The following is a 19,931-nucleotide window of genomic DNA, read 5'->3' on the forward strand; positions in this document are numbered from 1 at the left end:
AGAAGGAGAAAAACATCGATGTGTGACAGAAACATCAGTCGGCACATGCCCTAACCGGGGACCAGGCCTCCAACCCAGCCATGTGTCCTGACTAGGAATCAAACCTGCGACCTCTCAGTTTATGGGATGATGCCCAACCAACTGAGCCATACCAGCCACGGCTGTACAGTAAATTTTTAAAGCACTTTTTTGAAACAAAAAAATTAATAGAGAATTATATGTGGTTAGATAATGTTGTTACCACCCCTCTGGGATGACTTGTCTGGGAGAGTAATTAGTCCACCACAGTGACTGACTGAGATGGGGTGTCAACTGGCATTTAGTTCCTGGTGACCAGGAATGCTAAGCATCTTACACTGTGCAGGACAATCCTTCACAGTGAAGAATTTTCCCACCCAGAAATGCCATTTGGGTCTGTAGATAGGACAAGAACTGACAGAAGTGGAATGCTTCATCAGGATCCATGAAGTAGAAAACCTGTCCCCTGCCCCAAGAAAGGCATTAGGCCCAGGTGGTTTTAAGATAGTTTTATCTAACTAGGTATTTCTCTGTTATTTAAATTGCTTCAAATGTGGGGATAGTCTTCTGAAATCATTTTACAGGGCTAGCATAACTGAGAACAGTGTTTCCTGTTTTGTGTAGCCTAGTCATTTATTTCTCTTTGATGTTTAACTCTTTGCCACCTGAACATTCTGGTCATACTATTGCTCAGAGAAGCAGTGGACAACTTTCCAAGTTTGGTAGCAAATGGGAAAGTAGCCAAGAGCTCTAAAAGTCACTGTTCTCTGGGGTGGTTTTCTGCATATCCACTAATAGTGCTCAGGTCCACTTAGCTTAGGAGAGTAATAAATGATTATCTGAAAACAGCCATGCATGTGGACTCACTGGCGAGCGGCTACACTTCTGAGGGTTTTGTTAAATTCAGTTAAATCAATATTCCTGCGAGTTGTGCATTTAGGTCTGTGTGAAGTGTGTGCATGAGAATAAAGACCTTATTTTGGGGGCAAAAATATTTTAGCTCCTCCCTCTACTCCCACCTCCAGAGTGCAGCCAATTCCTGAGCCTGAGGGACTTCAATAGTGTAAGTCTTGGCTTTTCCCTTTGCCGGCTTGCGATTCTCAGGTGCGCTTCCATCAGCAGTCCCACCTTAAGTACTAATTGGCTTAGTAAGACTTCAGGAAGATTTAATGGACACCCGTGTTCAATGCACCGTCGGTATCTGGAAGTCCAGGCCAGCTTTTCCTGGTAAATTCCAAGGAGTAAGTTTGCATGTTTTGGCAAAAGGCAAAAAGTGTAAATAAGACAGTTTAATAATTATGCCTTATTTTTAGCAGCTTCCTTCTCACCTTCTTGCATTAGAGGAGCTCCTGCCAGAAGCCCCACTGTGTAACTATCTTCCTCTCTCAGTTTATATTTCTGAGTTGGAATGGTTCTTTTATCGACAGCCATTTATTTACATATATATACGTGAGACATACATAAGGTAATCATAAAGAGCAGAGTATGTTAAATTCACCTAAAGTGGTATAAAAGTAATTTCAGAGTGCAAAAGAGAGATACAGTATATCAATGTAAGAGATCAGGGATGGCTTTTTGAAAGAAGTGGCATTTGAGCTGAACTCCAAAATCGAGGCAGAAGTTAGGAGGAGGGAGAGGGCATTCCAGGCAGCAGGAGTGATACAAACAGCGATGGGATGATGGGAGACGAGAGAGCACACGATTAGAAGATGGTAAGAATCAGTTTGGCCAGAACGAAGAACGGGTCATAAAGTATTGGATCTCAGATGTCAGCCTCCATTCCAGAGACAGTGCTGTGTTGTTGAAGCTTTTGCATGAGGTGACAGGGTAGCCACGCTTTAAGTATGTGTGATTGTTAAGTCTTAGACTGCAATTGGGAGGGATAGGAGGCAGGAATATCCTGAAGCCACGAGTCTCCAGGGAGTCTGTTAAAGGAAGTTAGAGACCAAACGAGGGGACAGTAGGAAGTGATGGCAGACATATTGAGGAGGACCTTGCAATGAAATGTGGAAGAATTAGGAGGAGAGGGTATCGAGGGTGAATCTTAGGTTTTGAGCCTGGTTAATTGGGACATTTTTGTGCAACTAATAGAAATGTGGGATTGAAGGAGGGACATGTTTGAGGAAAGATGTTGAGTTCAATTTTGAATATAAGTTTGAGGTGTTTCAGGTACCAGGAGAACATCCAGGTAAAGATACTCCATAAACACTTAGAAATATGGGCATGATATTCAAGTGAGATGTAAAGATTAGAAAAACGGATTCATGAATCATCCAAGTTGAGGTGATAGGTAACATAAATGATAACCAGTTGTAGAGGAAAAGACTAGAGAGATTGAAAAAGTCAAGGATAGATCTTCTATTAAGAGGCACAAGGGGAAAGAAACTTAGGAGAGTAACCAGGATAATGCAATGCCTTAGAAGCCAATGCTAAATATGATGGAAATTCCCAAATGATAGGTTTAAACAAAATAGAAGTCCAGAAGTAAAGGGTCCGGGGCTAGTTCATGATGGTCAAGGACCCAGTTTCCTTCTGCCATCTCATGGGTCAAGATGACTCTTCAAGTACAAGCTGTCAGCACAGGAAGGAAGAAAAAGGGAGAAGAGGGCACTTTGTTGAAGATAATTTTTAAAAGTTGCACATACCAGTTTCACTTATAACCTGTTGGCCAGAACTCAGTCACATGGCTACACCTAGCTACAGTCAAGATGGGAAATAGAGTCTTATTATAGGTGTCTGTGAGCCAATCCAACAAAAATCCAATAACCGAGGAAGGAGGGAAGAGTGGCTACTGGGGACAAGCGGTAAACTGTGCCAAATGATGTCGAAAGAACTAGAGCAATGAAGACCGGAAAAAGGGTTAAGCAGTTAGGGGGCCATTAGTAAATCTCAGAGGCATACTTCTGTGAGGCAGGTAGGAAGTAATGAAATTATTCCCACATTTTGACATAGTGTTGAGATTAGTTAAGGAAGCTTGTCTGATCTAAGTCTTCTCAGGAAATTCGTATGAATATCTTCCAAGTGTATATAAAGGTGCTGTGGGGAAGATGACAGTTTGAAAAGAACAGAAGAGACGAGGATTTGCTCGTACGGTGATATCTTAGTTCTCACGAGATGAACAAAAGGATGGCTGGGTCTGTTAGTCAGGCTTGCTTTTGGATTCTTCCTCTGCCACTCATTGGCTGGTGACCTTGAGGAAGTCATTCGACCTCTTTAAGCCTCATTTTCTACGTGCGAAACAGGAATACAGATTCTTACCTCATGGTTGCTGTGATTATTAAAAAGAATCTATTTATACTTATAGCACAGTATCTGGCACAGAATAAGTAGTATCTAATACATTGTAGCTATTGGCAGCAGCTGAGTTAAATAAGTTGGTAGAGGACTCAGTCAGTTGTTTCTTCAGTATTCAGCAGAGCTCAACATTCCAGCAACTGGAGAAGAGAAAGCAAATGGTTGTGAATACTCACACTGGAACTGGCAGAAGATCAAGGGAAGCAGAGAGGACAAGTGCGGTATTAAATTAGGCACAAATGTCATGGCTGGTTACAAACTGATCCAGGCAGAGCTAGAATACTCCATAGGGAAGTTTGAGGGGCCAGAGGTCCAACAACAGGCAAAGTACACGTTTAGGAAGTGTTTAAGTAAATGGTGGAGAAGTAAAGTAATCAGGACCAAGTCAGTGAGCGCCAAAGCTGGGCTGTGCCTGTCGGTGTGGCCGTGGGTGGAGATGGTTCCTGACCTGGATGAGCATTGTCCACTGTGCTGTTGTTGCACATCACATGGAACCAAATTTTCAAGACTACTGGACCTGCCCTGGCACTTGAGTATTATTCTGCCTGGTACACAGGGCCACTTAGAAGAAACCTGTCTCCTTTGCAGAATCAGGAGAAAGGAGACCAGCCTCTGTGTGCAGTGCAAGCATGAAGAGCAGTTAAAAATGGTTCCAAATGAAAAATGATGATAATGATGGCAGCTTCCATTTTCTCAATGCTTCTTATGGGCCATCCATGTGCTGAGTTCATTTACACTGACTAGGCCATTGAATATCTCCAGACAGACCTTCTAGGGTGGGGCTATTTTTATCCCTGTTTAGTAGATGAGGAAGAAGTTAGGTGTTAGAGCTGAATCTAAAGCCCTCATCTGGCTGGATCCGAAGCCTCTTTAAGCCATGAGACTAAATCATTTCATCCAGAACCCTGCTGCTATTCACATTCTTAACACCAAGAAGCTGGAAGGAAACCTTAGGTCGTCTAGTCACAGATTCAAACCATGCTAAATCTCAAGCCCTAGAGAATGCAGCCCAGCTGTTCATTTTTTAAAAAAGACGCAGAAAGGAAAAGTCACAGGGTAGGGACTACAACTTGGGCCTCTCGTTCTGTTTCTCCAGTTGCCACGGACCAGAATGGACTCTCAGTCTATTGTTTTTTCAGATCACAATGTCTAACCAATGTCTGCATAACCTAGACAGAGCCTTCCTTCTGGGAAAAGTATGGTGGCCCTCCAAAAGCAGCCATGTTCTTAGGAGGTCACATGGTTTCTGATGCTCATCACAGTGACGAGGTGATCAGAGGGTTCCATTCCTAATGGAACAAAGAAAGCAGAGCAGTCTGGGAAATTGGAGTATCCCTGCTTTCTCCTCTGGGTCTGAGGTTTGATTTGACTTAGTGAGTTCTCACATGTATTGCTTTTTCAGCCCTAATTTAAACAGACAGGATGACTAAAAATGTGAATGTTAAAATTTTATTATTCAAAAGCCCTTGAGGTCCCCATGGATCATCATAGTAATTAAAATGCAGCCCAGAAGACCCCTTGCTTCAGTAGCTCACAGAGTAAAAAGGAAATGAACACCCAGAATGGATTGAGATCAGAAGTGGAAAGGGTTGGAATTAGCATGCTGTTGTATCCTATTCAGTAGCAGCTGGCCTTGATGGATGGGGAGGGTGAGGGAGGGAAACTGCCCTCCCCGTCCCGTTCCCTCCTGTTTCTCTCCAAGAAGGAGTGCTGAGGGCAATTGGGGGAGTGGGGTTGGAAGCCTCATGATCCCAAAGGTGGGCACATAGTGAGTCCCAGTCTACAGGAAGGCTTCTGGCCTGGGGGTTCTCTCCTGCGAATCCTCAAGTCCATGAGACCTCACACGAGGCATTTCTGAAGTATTTCCACTTCTCTTTCCCTGCCAAGGCCTGCCTTCTCCTTCAGTGCCCAGCCTCAAAAGCTACCTCTTCTGAGAAACCTCCTGGTTCGATGTAATCACACTTTCCCTCTGCTCACTGTGCCTTTGGCTTTTACTCTTCTTCAAGCATCTATGAATTTTTGCCTTGAATACTAGTCATTTCTGTATATGCTAGTCTCTTCCAATAGTGCGTAAATCCATTAAGCAGACACAGTGTCTTCGCCTTTATATCTCTTGGGTGTCCCCTGAAGGCCAACATTTTGCACACGCTTATTGGTGGAACAGGTGGGTAGAGCGACAGCTCTGGGCCTGTCTCAGTTTCTCACCTCAGCCTTCTCACTGTGTTACCTTCTGTCTTCTCCTGCTGTCCAGAGTTATAAGGATAATGAAGTCAATGGGTGTTATTTGTCAGGTACATTGTCTTTGATGATCCTTGTGAAGAACAGAGAAGTAGTCTCATCTGTGAACAAAATATGTTGTAACGGATCTTGTGTGAATAATAATTATTAACGTCTGTTGAGAGCTGGCATGTGCCAGTCATGGTTCTAAATGCTTTTTGCGTATAATTTAATTCTCACAACAATCCTATGAAATGAGTACTACTAACATTTCCAAATCCTATGTAAGAATATTGGGCACAGAGCGTTAAATAATTTGCCAGGATTTGGTTCTTGATCAGTAGTACCTTATGTTAATACCTTGCCCCTAAGAGACCTAATGTCATCCTGCCTTTATAGAAGGAAAGGACTATTGAGTAGATGCAATCCCACCTGTTGAGTTGCCGGGAAATCAAGCTTAGGCTTGGATATAGTTTTTTTTTTTTTTTTTATGGGAAAGAGAACACTACCTTAGTGTAACATCCTGAGGTTCTTAGATCCAGCTTTCAAATACCAAGGTGTCTTTCCCGCAGAATTGCCTGGGAAAATCGTGCAAGTATAAGAAGCCCCTTCCATGATTTCTTACACTCCATAAAGTATGGGTGGATTGTTGTTTCTCTAATGGGATTATGACCCTCAGAAATTCTTTCTCCTCACATATTTCCTTCTTCCCTAAGTTTCCATTTCTTTTTTTCTGCCCACTTCCTCCCTCAGCATCAGTCTGGTATTGAGGACTTGGCATCAGTCTCTCTTTCTTCATTGAAGGCTCGCTTGAATGGTGGCTGTTAGACAGGGCCTCCTTTGTCGGCTCCCACAGCAGCGGGCAGAAAATGCTCTGTGGGCTGGGGCCTGAGGTCCACCCAAGCAGCATGAGCCACTCTGGCTCCCAATTCTGGACTGTGGTGTTTTTCTTTTATTGTTGGACTCACCCTCCTCCAGCCCCCCTCAAATTGTTAAATAAGAAGCTAGAAGCTGATGCAAAGAAATGGAACCCTGTGCTCCTGTTACCAAAGTCCTCTGTTTGTATTCCGATGCAGAGGGACCTTGAACCTTGGGCCAGGGTCAGTAGGAAGTTGGCCATTGGAATATAGCCCTAGAGGTGGCAAATTTTGCAGCTTGGTTGACTGTCCCCATCGACCTCTTCTACAAAGTGCTATAGGCCTGAACCCCCATTAGACGGTCATGTGTCATCCTCTCTGTAGCCCCACCATGCAATAGCACAGAGCATCTTTGTTCAAGCTGCCGGTGGTCGTGTGTGTTCACAGCACTGAAGTCATGGTTTCCTGGGGCTGAGTTAAGCTGTGTGGAACTCTACGTACACAACATTTCTTCTCTCTGAGAAATTATTCAGGTTGTTTAGTGCTTGCTTGGCGCTCTGGACCGAACCTTTGGGTGTGAGTTTGTGAGTCAGGGTGTGACAGTCCTGAAGCGGTCAAGGGCGGTCAAGGGTAGAAGAAGGAGCGGGCGAAGCTCATACTGCTGGGCCCCTGTGGATGTGCTGTCAGAGCCAGAAGGTGCAGTTAATTGGCTGTCCCCCTGCAGCCTCTGCAGACTTGCCCAATCTGAATAGACTGTGGAGACCGAACTGTTCTTCCTGAGAGGGTGGGGTGAATGGAACCACGTCCCTGCTCAGACCTCAGGGTGATGGGCTCATTACGAGAGGTGGTGGTTCCTTCTTTAATGGCTGCCGTGGAGGAACCAGCACTGTGGGACACCGGTATCGTGCGTGTGAAGTGGAGTCTGTGTTTTAGCATCGGGTTTATAAAGTGCACTCTTCCTCATCTGACTCCCCTGTTTGGTTTCGGAACTGAGCTTCGAGAAGGGATCCTGGGGCTGCAGGCATCCTGGTGAGGGGGACTGGGTGCTCTGTGGCATCCGCTGAGGAGCCATAGTATGCGGGCAACTTGGATTCTCATCACTGTCATAACATAAAAGGGATTTTGAAGGACTCTGTAGTCCGATCCACTTATTTTATTATTTTTTATCTAATGTTGATTGTATTTTTTTCCATTACTGTTTAGTTCCCTTACACCCCCCTCTCCCCAAAACCACTCATTTTAGATTCTAAAGCCCAGAAGGATGAGCTCACGCTGCCAAGGCCACACAGCGTGAGAGCAGCACAGCCAGGAGAGCCAGGTGTTCAGACGCCCAGGTCAAAGCCTGCCTGCACCCCCACCTCGGAAAGACCTCCAGAGGCCTGAGGGCCCTTGATTTTTCATCTGCAAAAATAGTTGAACTCAACCCTTTCAGTTCTAAGACTCCCTGATCTAGTGAACAGTTCTTGGGGGCATCGGGCAGACTATGAAGTCATTTGGTGTGTGTACCATAGCTTCCACTTACAGGGAAAATAAAATTGAATATTAGCTTTGGAATGTGAGCTAGTACTGGGTGCATGGTTGTTTCCTACTCTGCCGATGGGGGTTAGAATCCCTCCTTAATGGGTCCTAGTTCCTGCAGGGCGAACCCCTCAAGTGTTCCAATGTGAGACCCATGTTGGACTCTGATTTGGTCAATTATTTATGCTACTTCAGGGCATAGGTATTTGATATCCCGGGGGAGGACCCAGTAGCCGTCGGTGTTATGAGCCAGTAGTGTCAGATTTCTGGGATGTTAGGGAGACCTTGGGAGAACTGCAAATGTCTCTTGGCTTTGACAGATTAGACCATTTTGTTTTCAGTGGATCAACTAAGGTTAAACTTAAACAAATAGGAACAACTGGGAGACTTTGGAAGGAGTGAGATGTGCACATGCTCAGAAAAAAAGGAAAAGTTTGTGTTCCCTGCGGAAGGAAGGATGAGGCGTGGACTCTAGCAGCCCCCTCTGAGGAAGGAAGCGGTCATTTCTCTGCCGTTTTGTTTTGTACTTTCAGTTAAGGAATTCCAGAAGTTGCAGGTTGTGGATCATGACCTCCTTTTTTCCCCTCTGTTGCTGCTTGCCAGAAGGAGGGAGGGCGGGTGGCTCTAAATAACACTGTGGCTTTTATGGAAGCATATCAGATGTTCCAGGAGCGAGTCTCCCTTGCTCACACTTGCTCGCTGGCGCGCTCTCTTTCTCTCTCACTTGTACTCTGTGTTCGCTCCCTCTTTCCTCACTGAGTCCTTTCTGTAGAATATAGTTAGCACTTCTCGCCTTATATAGCAAAGTCTGGTCGTTAATGTTAACAGAAATCTAACAACAGGGACGGCTGCCAGATAGCATTAATCAGGCCAGTGTTTGGAATTTCATAAATGCTCTGACTTTGGGTACAAATTGAACATTAAGAACAATACGAAGCTGTTTTTTTCCTTCCTCTCTCTTCTCTCCCTTTGCCCTCTGCCCAGCCCATCCTCTCTCTCCCTGTGTTTTTGAATTCCTCTGCTCTGCCGTATGCTTGCTACATTGGAACTTTGTTGATTTTTGCCACTTTAATTTTTTATTTCTCTCTCTCCGTCCACTTCAAGACCACAGGCAGAGCAACAACAGCCGGAGCCAGGACTCTGCAGAGGGACAGGACGGGCAGGTCCCAGAGCAGTTCTCAGGTCTCCTCCACGGCTCCTCCCCGGTGTGTGAGGTGGGGCAGGACCCTTTCCAGCTGCTCCCTGCCACTGGCCAGAGCCATCCAGAAGGGTCCCCCGCGCAGGGCACCTGCCGCGAGACCAGCATGCAGCTGGAGGAGCCGGGTGTGCACGCTCCTGGAGGCTCCCCGCCCAGTGTCCGGGACCAGAGTAAGAGAGTGGGCTACCCAGCAGGCCTGCCCACCACCAACAGCCAATCGCACCCCGAAACTTTGACTCACACAGCATCTCCACACCCTGGCGGTGCCGAGGAAGGAGACCGGAGTGGGGCCAGAAGCCGAGTCCCTCCCACCAGCAAACCCAAAGCTGAACTCAAACTCAGCCGCAGCTTGTCCAAGTCTGACTCTGATCTCCTGACCTGCTCACCCACGGAGGACACTGCGATGGGAAGCCGGAGCGAGTCCTTGTCCAACTGCAGCATCGGGAAGAAGAGGCTGGAGAAGTCGCCCTCTTTCGCCTCAGAGTGGGATGAGGTAAGGCTGTGTGACGTCACAGAGAGCGAACTGGCCACAGCCCACCACAGATCTCTGGTGTGCGACTCCCTGGAGCAGGCTGTGGGCCAGGGTTGTCCCTGGTTGCTTCGCACTGCGACCAGTGTGGTTCTGAGAGTCATGCAGGAGGCAAGCCCCAAGCAGCCAGGGCAGGAGATCTTCCTGCCTGGATCTCAGAGAACAGATCTATTCATGGTTAAACTGAAGGGTGGAGGCCCCGGCGTGGCAGGACAGAGGGACATGAAGTTTGGAAATAATTTGGATCCTGTCAGCCCCGCTGAGGGAGTCACGTTCACTTTGAAGGTGTTTACCAAGAGCTAGAGCCCTTCCAGTGAGTCTTCAGGGGAAAGAGGGGAGATCCAGGGGTAGCCAGAAGGGTGGAGAGAGGGACTGGCTCTGGCAGAGGCTGCTGAAAGGGGATCCCAGGGGGCTTTTTCTCTTCCCCACGCCTCTGTGGCTATTCTTACCATGTCCCCTGGAAGACCTGGTGCCTCTCCCAGCAGAAGTGTCTTGCCCATCCCATGTTCCCTGGTTGGCGAAACGGGGGGCGAGGTGGTTCAGGAAACAAATTAGTGAGGAGAAAACATTCAGAGTCTGAGGCCCAGGTTTCTTTCATAACCATTGTTACAGAATAATTGAAATATGTACCTGAATATTTCTTAGTGACCTGTGACATGTCTTACTGGGCAGAAGAATGTTTCCCAAAGATTGGTAAGCACCCAGGGAATGTTAAAGTGCTACCCTTGCAGGCTTCTAGCTAGGAGAAAGCTGCCTTTGAAGTGGACTCAGTCTGTCTCTCAGGAATATTTTCAGTAGAAGAATTAATTTAGCTCTTAGGAGGAGGGGAGCGGTACAGCTGACATGTGCGTTTGAACAGTCTGTAGATTAAATGCCCGTCCCAGCTCTGTTCTGGTTGCAGCTGCAAAGTTATGTAAACCCAAGCTAATCCCACTCCCATGTGGGAACGGGGGGGGGGGGGGGGGGGCAATTTCTACAGCATTCTTATCTCCAGATAAGATGGGGTTTAGGGCTGTTTGTTAGGAACCCTGTGCAGCAGGAGGTTTTCACGTTAGTGAAGCAGCTTGTGGTGAGCCTCCACCGGATGCGGGCCACTGAGGGAAAGCAGGCTCAACACAGCTCCAGGCCCCTTGGGGACAGCACGCCAGACTCTGTTTGTAGGCATGTATACTCTACCTTTGTTTTTCAAAACAGAGTTTTCCTCACCTACAGTCAAGTATAGAATGAGGCAGTCTGTGAGGAAGATAAGTACAATGTGCTCTGAAATGGCAGGACAGGGGAAGCGAGGAAGACATCTGTGGGAGTGGGGTGGGTGGACAGGAGGTGTGAGAGGGGGGAAAGGGCTTCAGAGAACGTCACAGAAAAGTGGGATTTGAGGGGGAATTAAAGAACCAGTGTTTTGGTTAAAACCAGATTGAAGCCAGTGGGATGAAGATAGGATGCTGCCAGTGGAGAGGGCAGCAGGAGCAAAGGCGTGGGCTTGGGGGTGCCGGGGTCATTGGGTTTCCATAGAGTGTAGAGTTTGTATGGGGACAATAAGAAATAAGAGTAGAAAGAAAATTGGGACCAGATTGTGAGAGGGCCTTGAACTTAAAGCTGAGAAGTGAGTGTTTGATTCAGTATCAAGGCACTATCTCCGAGTCCTTCAAATGGGCTAGAAGACAGCTTTACCAGTCTAATGAGTTAATTACATCTTCTCTTTGACTCCATCTCCTGAGCGCACCTCTCCCTGAGAGGTCAGCAGTGCTGGGTGATTCTTCACAGGATTTTCCTGCTCTGTGAATGGGCAGCATTACCAGGCAGTCTTATGGGCTCTACCATTTCCTCCTGAAGAAACACGAAGTCATTGGGGCACAGCCTAGCTTCATTGAAGTTGGCCATTTGGACTAATAAAGCAGCCGTCTCTTGGCATCTTAATGGGAGGAAGTTTATATGCTGATGTTTCCTTTGCAGGTAGAGATTGCAGGTGGGTAGAGTGAACCCAGGGACTGTTCACAGCATCCTGGGGCAGCCTGTAGTGTGGCCTAGAAACACTGTTACATTTTAAATTTGAAAAAGCTAAAGGCAATTGAGGTCTTCATGGGAAGAATTCAGAAAACTGAGCCTTGCTTGCTTAGTAAACATTAACCCTTCAACATTGCTTTTTGAGTCATTATTATCTTGGTTTTTGTGGATGTGTTTCCCCAGTGGTTGGCCTTTCACCCAGGGCTCTGGTAGACTTCCCTAGAAGAACACGTAGTTAATGGCTGCTCCCCACCCTGCCCCTGACCAGTGCTTGAAGGCTGTTGTGCATCTTGTGCTTGATGATTTGTTTTTCCTTTGTCATCATTAGATACCTAGAGGCGGGAAAGGATGCTCAGTGGCTGAACCTGGGAGGCAGAGAAAGGCTCTGGGGGCCCAGGCAGCTGTGATTCCAGCACATGATGAGTTGTACATGTGAGTTGGCCAGGTCACTCCTAGAAGGTGGTGTAGAGTAGTGCACAGGGCTCAGGCCCCAGAGTCAGCAGACCCAGCTTTGAGCCCCAGCTCCACCCACTCCACCTTAATGCATAGATGGCCTCGGGAAGCCTCAGTGTTATACCCTTGTTTGTGAAATGGAGGTAGGCAAGTCTGAGTTGCAGAGTTGTTTGTACCAATTAGACAAGTGCCTAGCGCAGGTCCTAGTGTATAAAATGTATTGTGTAAATGGTAGGTTGTTCCTGTGTCTGGAGTGTCTTCAGACCTTAAGAAGGGCAGAGCTTATAGGAGTGGTCCAGGGGTGAGAGAGGGACTACGAAGCAGCAAAGTTAAGTCCTTCAACTCATGACCTCCTACGTGACTCTACCCCACACCAGACCCGAAAGAGCCAGCCCAGCCTTCAGAAATAGGGCAGGTGCCCCCATTATTCTTGGAGAATTAATGAGCCTTTCTGCCTAACTCCCTGAAAAGAGAAGAGATGCTATAAATCTCTGACGCTACTTTTTCAAATGTATTCTACATTGAGTAACCCCCTATTTATCCATGAGGGATACATTCCAAAACCCCCAGTTGATGCCTGACCGATCCTAATGACATACACACACACACACGCGCGCGCGCGCGCGCGCACACACACACTATCTTTTTCCTATACATACTTATATAAAGTTTAATTTATACATTAGGCACAATAAGAGATTAACAATGATAACTAATAGTAAAATAGAACAATTAGAACAATATATTAAAATGAAAGTTATGTGAGATAGTGTCTTTATCTCTCTCATAAAACCTCTTACTGCACTGTTCTTGCCTTCTCACTTAAAGGAAACACTTTACAACTTCTCTTTGGCATACTGAAATTGCCAGCATCATTACTATTGCGCTTTGGGGCCATTGTTAAGTAAGAGAAGAGTGACGTGAACACAGGGACCATGGTACCATGAATGTCAATCTGATCACTGAGGTGGCTGCTAAGTGACTAATGGGGGCAGTGTGTACAGTGTGGAATTGCTGGAAGAAGGGAGGATTCGCATCCTTGGGTCATCCAATTGGGCAGGACGGTGTGAAATTTTTATCATGCTGCTCAGAACAGTGCACAATTTTAAACTTACAAATTGTTTATTTCTGGAATTTTTCATTTATTAATTTTTTTGTGTGGTTAACCAAGGGTAACTGAAACTGCAGAAAGCAAAATTATGGATAAGGGGGCACTACTGTAATGGCCAGCAGTGGCTACTTGATTGGTGGTTGGTTGGGATGACGTTGTATAGTTGGGAATGTGCACAGCTGATAGACGAGGAGGTCACCTTCTGCAAACACAGACTGTTCCTTCAAGGTGGTTAATGCAGCCCTTGTTAATTACCCCAAGAAGACTTCTAAAAGTTAGCCTCCTTAAGGTAAACCTCTGAGATAGTGTCCATCAGTGATACTAGCATTCTCCCTGTTTTCTGTTATATTTTTGATAACAAAGAAGTAACAGAGTTTGCTTTTAAAAGCGCTCAGCGTAAGAGGAGATCTAAATCTAAGTTTCAGCGGCTACTTTCAGTGCTCTCCAGTCAAGTCAAAGACACTCTCTGTTGTCTTAATGATCCCTACAGCATAGACTGGGAAGCTGTACTTAAATAAAACTTGAAACATGTATAGATAAGAGTGGGAAAATCGCATACATCTCTCTACACATAGTTAGCCTCTGTTAACATTTGATGTGTATCCGAATTTAGGGTCTTAGTATATTTACAGATTTATTATTTGCTTTTCTTACCTAATTGCTGCCTATTTGGATATGTTACCGTGGCAAAGTCAGTAAGACCTGGATTCACATCTGTATTCTAAAAATTGAAGTGTTCTGTTCTATGGCCATATCATAGGGTTAGCTTGTTGTTGCTTAGCCTCCACTTGTCCCATACTGCACAGGGCATTTTCCAGCAGCCCCTCTGCTGCATTCCCTCGCCTCCCTGCCTACCTGTATGTCTCAGGAGCCGTCCTCTGACTCAGGAGGCCAAGGAAATCATGGCTTGACTGTGTTCCCCTACTAAAGACCACCACTCCTGTGAGAGACGCTCTCCCAAAAGCTGATCTCTCTGGGTTCTGATCACCAGCCTGGGGCTCCTGGCTGTGACTGGCTTCCATCCCTCGCCGTTGTCCCTGGACCTTACCCAAACCTGTGTAAGTCATCCCTTTATTAAACCCCCTCATTTGCCCAGTTTGAATGTGCCATCCTTTTTCTGCAGGGACCCTGAGTGATAACACACACTTTTAGCACTGTTTCTATCAAATCTAAGCAAGCTAGATGGCTGTGTGCTGGAGCAGTAAACATGGCTCTTGTGTGTAAATTGTGAATTAATCTTCATTTGCAGATGAACCAGAATGTGTAGATATTTAGTGTGTTGGGAAGCAAGAGAAATTCATCATTTAGCTTGAAGCCTTTCCCACTCCCAATTATAGCAAGAAACCTGTTCTCTTTTCCACCCAGTTGCCTGTGTGGTCAGTATTTCAGCTGTGTGCTTCTGAATCCCAGTCTCCCAGAGGAATTTTATCCTCTGTCCCTGTGTTGTCTAACGCACCCATGGGCGCGCACGCACACCCAAACACCCACACACCCACACACCCACACACAGCAGCAGCAGCAATTAATGTCTGAAATAAATACCTCAGGAGAAGATCAAAAATAACATCTGGTCAGACTGTGGTTTGAATGTGTAAAAAGTCTGTGGGGGTTAGATAGGTCTCTCACATACCTGCCTTTGGATGGGATTGAGACTTCTGAAAGAGAAAACCACACAGGCTGCCTGTCTACTTAGCATAAATGTTTGAGTCATTTTGAACGTGAGTAAAGGCTGAAGTGATAAATCTTTGTTTTGTAATAAACCTTCATAAATATTAAACATGGGAAATAAGTGAAGAGCAGGGACAAGCTTCGTATGCATTTTATACAAGCTGAGAATAATTTCTGGTCAGGGATTTGGGGACTGTTCCAGTTTCGTTTGAAGTAGTGGTCAAGGGGACCGTTGGCTCTTGAATCCCTCTGTGAGAAGTGAGGTGGCATTGGCAGGGAGGGCACCCTTCCAGGACAGGTCCACTCCCTTTCCAGCAAGCTGTCCAGTTGGAGGCATGATATCATCAAGAGAAATGCTGATTGGTTCAACTCCACAGGGGCTTTGGCTGCTTTTAACCCTTCAGGGTTGGATGTGCAAGAATGACTTAGATTTGGGCATTTGTGTTTCCCATGGCAATGGCTAAACTTTCTACACCCTATTCTCCAGTGTGTATTGTTCTTTACGCTGCAAACAAGCATGCCCTGCAGTCCTTTTTGCTGACCAAGGCTGTCTCACTTTAAATAAGAATGTGACACTCCTACTGCTCAGGACAAATTAGAGCCTGGAGTGTCTATTTTAATTGCTTCCATGTATACACTGCAGTCAGAACTTTTGTTCTAGGACCTCTCCAGTTCCTTTGGTTGTAGTGGTCTGTTAAGACTGAGGTATTTTTTTATAAATATTTTAAAAAGAATCTTACTTCTTTTATAGGCAGTCTTCAATAAACAACCCTGGCCCTTCTGTCTGATAAATCCAAGTTATTTTGTTAGCCTGGATATGTACAGGGGTGGGTAAAAGTAGGTTTACGGTTGTGAGTACACAAAACACAGAGTTAATAAAGCTACTGTAATAATCATCACCTGCATGTCTTTTTCCATATGAACAACTGTAAACCTCCGCTTTGCTCACCCTGTATGTAGGAGCATTCCCATGGCCTTGATGCTAACAGAAGAAACATCATACTGTTAGGAATAAGCTGGAGTCAGACCTGGCTCTGCAGCGAACTAGTGATGAGGAGAACTGTGTCCACTCCACCCCACTCCCACGGAGCTTCTCTGGATGATCTCTTGAGGACATCATGCCTGTAACGGGGCAGCTTGCTGGAAAAGGGCGGGGCCACTGGGACCTGACCAGGAAGGGTGCCCTCCCTGCCACTGCCACCTCACTTGTTCTCACGGGAGTTTGGGACCCCAACCTCTATCCTTTTTCGTCTTATTTTTATGCTTTCCTCTCTTCGCTTCTCTTGATTTCCTCTTTCCTCTCATTTTACTCATCCTGCATCTTTTTTAATTTCTTTTTTTCCCATTTGCTTATTCTCCCCTTTTCATCTATGCTCTTTTCTCTTTACTCTCTTCTTCCTTTTCTCATTTATTTTCCTTTCGCATGCATATTTTTACTGGTGGCATCAAGGAGAGGCTTTCTTAATAGCATTTCATTCTCAGTCTTCTCCACCAGAAGGAGTTTTCTTTTATTCTCTCTTTTTAACATTCTGCCCGTTTATATATTCTACAGGGCATCTTACCGCTGGTGGTGTTAGCTGGCCCCCTCCCCAACATGCCGCCACACCCACTGTCCCTTCACAAACAGACTGGTTCCACTCAGTTGCATCAAGACAGACATCATCAAGCACCGTGGAGGGATTTGTGGTATTTGTGGTATTTGTGAAATTGCTAGCAAGATGAGAATTGCTCTTTTCTCCTTTTTTAATTACTTTTTTTTTTTTTTAAACAGCAAACCAAAAGCTTGGGTCACAATGAATGTAGGCGAATACATGAGAAGAACTTGATCTTTATTCCAGTGCATACAAAGGCTGAGAATTGCAGAAACTTTTTTTCTGGAACATTCTTTATATACTTTGGCTGTGGTTTTGTATCTCTTTTTTCTAGTAACGGCATCAGTAGTATACAGACTGAATGGCTGTTTATAATTTTGGGGAATAGTACTTTATCTTATATGATTCTGAACAGTTGTTTTTAAGAAACAAATAGAGGTCTTTTCATGTAATTGGCAATAATATCGAACTCAGAGTATGGTGTTTGTTTGTTTTTTTTAATAATCATTCATTCATTCAGTTAATTTGTTCAATACCTGCTATGTTCCAGGCACTGTTCTAAGCACTGGGGATGAGCAGTGAACAAAACTGGTTAGAATCCTCTGCCTTAGGAACTGACATTCTAGAAGGCTAAATTAAAGCAGGGGAGAGAAATAATAGGACAATAAGTAAAATTCACAGCATGCTACTTGGTGATGAGTGCTAATGAGAAAAATGAAGCTGAGAAAAGGGAGGGATGTGGTGGGAAGTGGGGGCTGCAGTCTGCTGGGGCAGCCAGGAGACCCCAGCGAGAAGGTGAGAGCACACGCCTGTGGGCAGGCGGGCCTGGGGCCCAGCTGCTGAGCTGCTTTCTGTCTTTGTAATTAATTAATTTCTCCTGTTAAGAGAAATTTAAAATTCAGTTCTACACTTATATTGTCCTACATACTTTATTACTTGTCCTTTCTCTTTCTCTTTTTTCTCTTTCTCCATTTTTACCAGCTTCTTTTCTCACCTCATTTTTTTCCTTCCTGATTCTTTTCTACTAAGCTGTTTTGGGTGACTTTTTAAACATACATACATACATGCCTATGTATATATATGTATGTACATATGCGTTATACACAGTTACATAACATACATATACCTCTAAGCAACTGAAGTAGAATGAAACCTGAATTTCTTTTTTACATTAGTTAACACATTTTTATTTTTGTTTTACAATTTTATTATCTGGCAGTACTAGTAACACCTCTGTCCTCTTTCTTTAATTGATTCTTTTAATTATTATTATATTTTATTGTTTATGCCGCTACAGTTGTCCCCACTCTCTACCCCCTGCCCTCCCCCACCCAGTCCCCACACCATCGACCATGTCCTTGGGTTGAAATCTGAATTTCTAAGAATTTCTCAGAGTTGGTCATTGTCCTTGTCATCATCCCAGGCATGGAACATTGAGTGTGTTATGGTGGAGGGTAGGGTTCAAGGTCATTGTCTTAGAAAATACATTTTCATGGGTGCATCATATACTTAAAGCAGAAATAAAATCTAAAAAATGGGATGATAAGGGGAGGGGAAAGGAATTCAAAATTATTTAGACTGGAAGATGGCTAGGGACCTAGAAAAACAGGAGATACGATGAGAGGAGGACAGCTAACTAGATGTTCAAGGAGTCAGGGCTGGCGGGTCTGGGTGTCAGCATCCAGAGCACAGAAGAGTGCTGGTGTCTTAAAAGTTGGCTTAAGGGCTGATGGCCTGATTAATCTATAATGCTCCCCTTAGGTCCAAGCCCACAGGTTCCAAACAGGTAATTGCAACCAGTTAAAGAGCGAGATGCTGATAGTCTCAGACATCCTTTAACCCTGGTGGACTTACAGAGGTCAGTGTAGAGGGAGCTCCTTAGACACCAGGTATGGAGAGTGTCTTTGTGCATATGCGCACACATGTGTGAGAGAGCAAGGGTATGTGTAGGGTCTGTGTTATTTCAGATGGCAAATTATATTATGTCTGGGTGCCTGGCTGGGAGTTGGGGCATAGCTCAGTCAGCCGTGTCTGGGGACTGTGGTTGCCTGGTCAGTGAAGGTGCATGCCGGCCTGAGTCTGGTCGGGATCAAGATGCCCTGTGTTTTGATATCTCTGGACCATCTTTCCATAGATCTGCCCAGGTGACCAGATGCTGGCTGCTTTAGACCTCGTCATCTCTGGCTCACATGGAGCCCTGAGGAGTAGAGCAAAACACAAATTGGCTTCATTATATATACGTAAGACAACTATGTTGCTGTAGTTTGTCCTCCTTGAAATGACTAGAACCCAGAGAAGCTTAATTTGTTTAGAAATGTGCTATGTGGTCAGAGTGGCCAATAATTAACGTGGCCACATAGTGAGGGACAGGCTGGCTTCTTATTATAATAAGACTCTAGGAAAGCAATTCAACTGGACTTCACTTGGGCTTCCTTCAGACCCTGTGGCCCTCAGCAATGACAGAGCTCTTCTCTGTACTCTGATGTTCTACCAGCATCCTCAGAGATGAGAGCTCCAGTCTTAGCTCTGTGATCTCCACTCTCAGGTCCCTGCCTCAGCTTCCTTTTCTTTCATTTTTCCTGCTTTCTTCCCCATAGCTGTTTCTTTTTGATGCCACCGTGTGAATAGCCAGTGGGTGAGAAGAATGCTTGTGGCCTGAGGATTCTGGGCGGGGGAGAGGCTGAGGGACTAGGCAGGCATCCTGCTCTCTCTTGCACAGCTCTGATGACCCATCTCCAGTGCCGCAGCCCCACTGGTCCATAACTCCAGGCAGCCTGTTTATTTGTCTAGACAGGTGGAAAACTGCCTAACCCCACTAGGGGCCTACAAGTGACAATTTGCCTGACAGACTGTTCTTGCCAATCGTAATTTAAACAACCAGAAAGCCATTGTAAACTCAGTTTAAGTGGTGTGGTGTGTGTAAATATTTGAAGTTAGTTACTATGAGCAGAACCTCCCTAAAAAAAAAAAACCCCTGGGACTGCCTTGTATCTGTTACGCAGTTACACGCAGTCTTGGGTTTGCTGCTGGGCTACCTTCCCACACTGACACCCAGATGGTGAATGATCCTGGAGAAGTTTATCTTCAGGAGTTGGCCAAACCCTCTGTGCTGGCCTGTAGGACAGAAGAGAACACCATGGAACTCGGAGAGTAACGGAGGAGGAGGACACTCAAAGGGTAGGAATTACCGAGCCCCAGTCTTGAGCTATGTTCCTGAACGGAATATTAGTCTTAAACAACTTTCATTTCCAACTGAAAATGGAATTTTTATACCCTGCGGATTTTTTAAAAAGTTATAATACCTGAATGTGGCTGAAATTTAAAGGATACCAAAAATATAAATTTTTAAACTATATTTTATTGATCATGCTATTACAGTAGTCCCAATTTTTCCCCCTTTACCCCCCTCCACCCAGAACTCCTCAGTCCTTCAGGCAGTGCCCCCACCATTGTCCATGTTCATGGGTCATGA

The 19,931-nt window shown here is 45.4% G+C and overlaps 1 protein-coding gene across 6 annotated transcripts in view; it reads left to right on the forward strand.

Moving 5' to 3' along the window:
- ANKS1A (ankyrin repeat and sterile alpha motif domain containing 1A) overlaps positions 1-19,931 on the forward strand; it is a 199,772-nt gene that overhangs the window by 115,468 nt on the left and 64,373 nt on the right. For all 6 annotated transcript variants that reach the window (XR_008528761.1, XM_054569245.1, XM_054569247.1 and 3 more), the window contains one exon: positions 9,009-9,595. Coding sequence is in view for 5 of the 6 variants with exons in the window: in XM_054569245.1 (XP_054425220.1) it covers positions 9,009-9,595 (587 nt within the window). In the remaining variant the exon portion in view is untranslated. The remainder of the gene's footprint in view (positions 1-9,008; positions 9,596-19,931) is intronic.

This window comes from Pteronotus mesoamericanus, unplaced genomic scaffold, assembly GCF_021234165.1.
Source record: "Pteronotus mesoamericanus isolate MK-2021 breed Mesoamerican mustached bat unplaced genomic scaffold, CSHL_Meso_final contig_20, whole genome shotgun sequence".
Classification (NCBI taxonomy): Eukaryota; Metazoa; Chordata; class Mammalia; order Chiroptera; family Mormoopidae; genus Pteronotus; species Pteronotus mesoamericanus.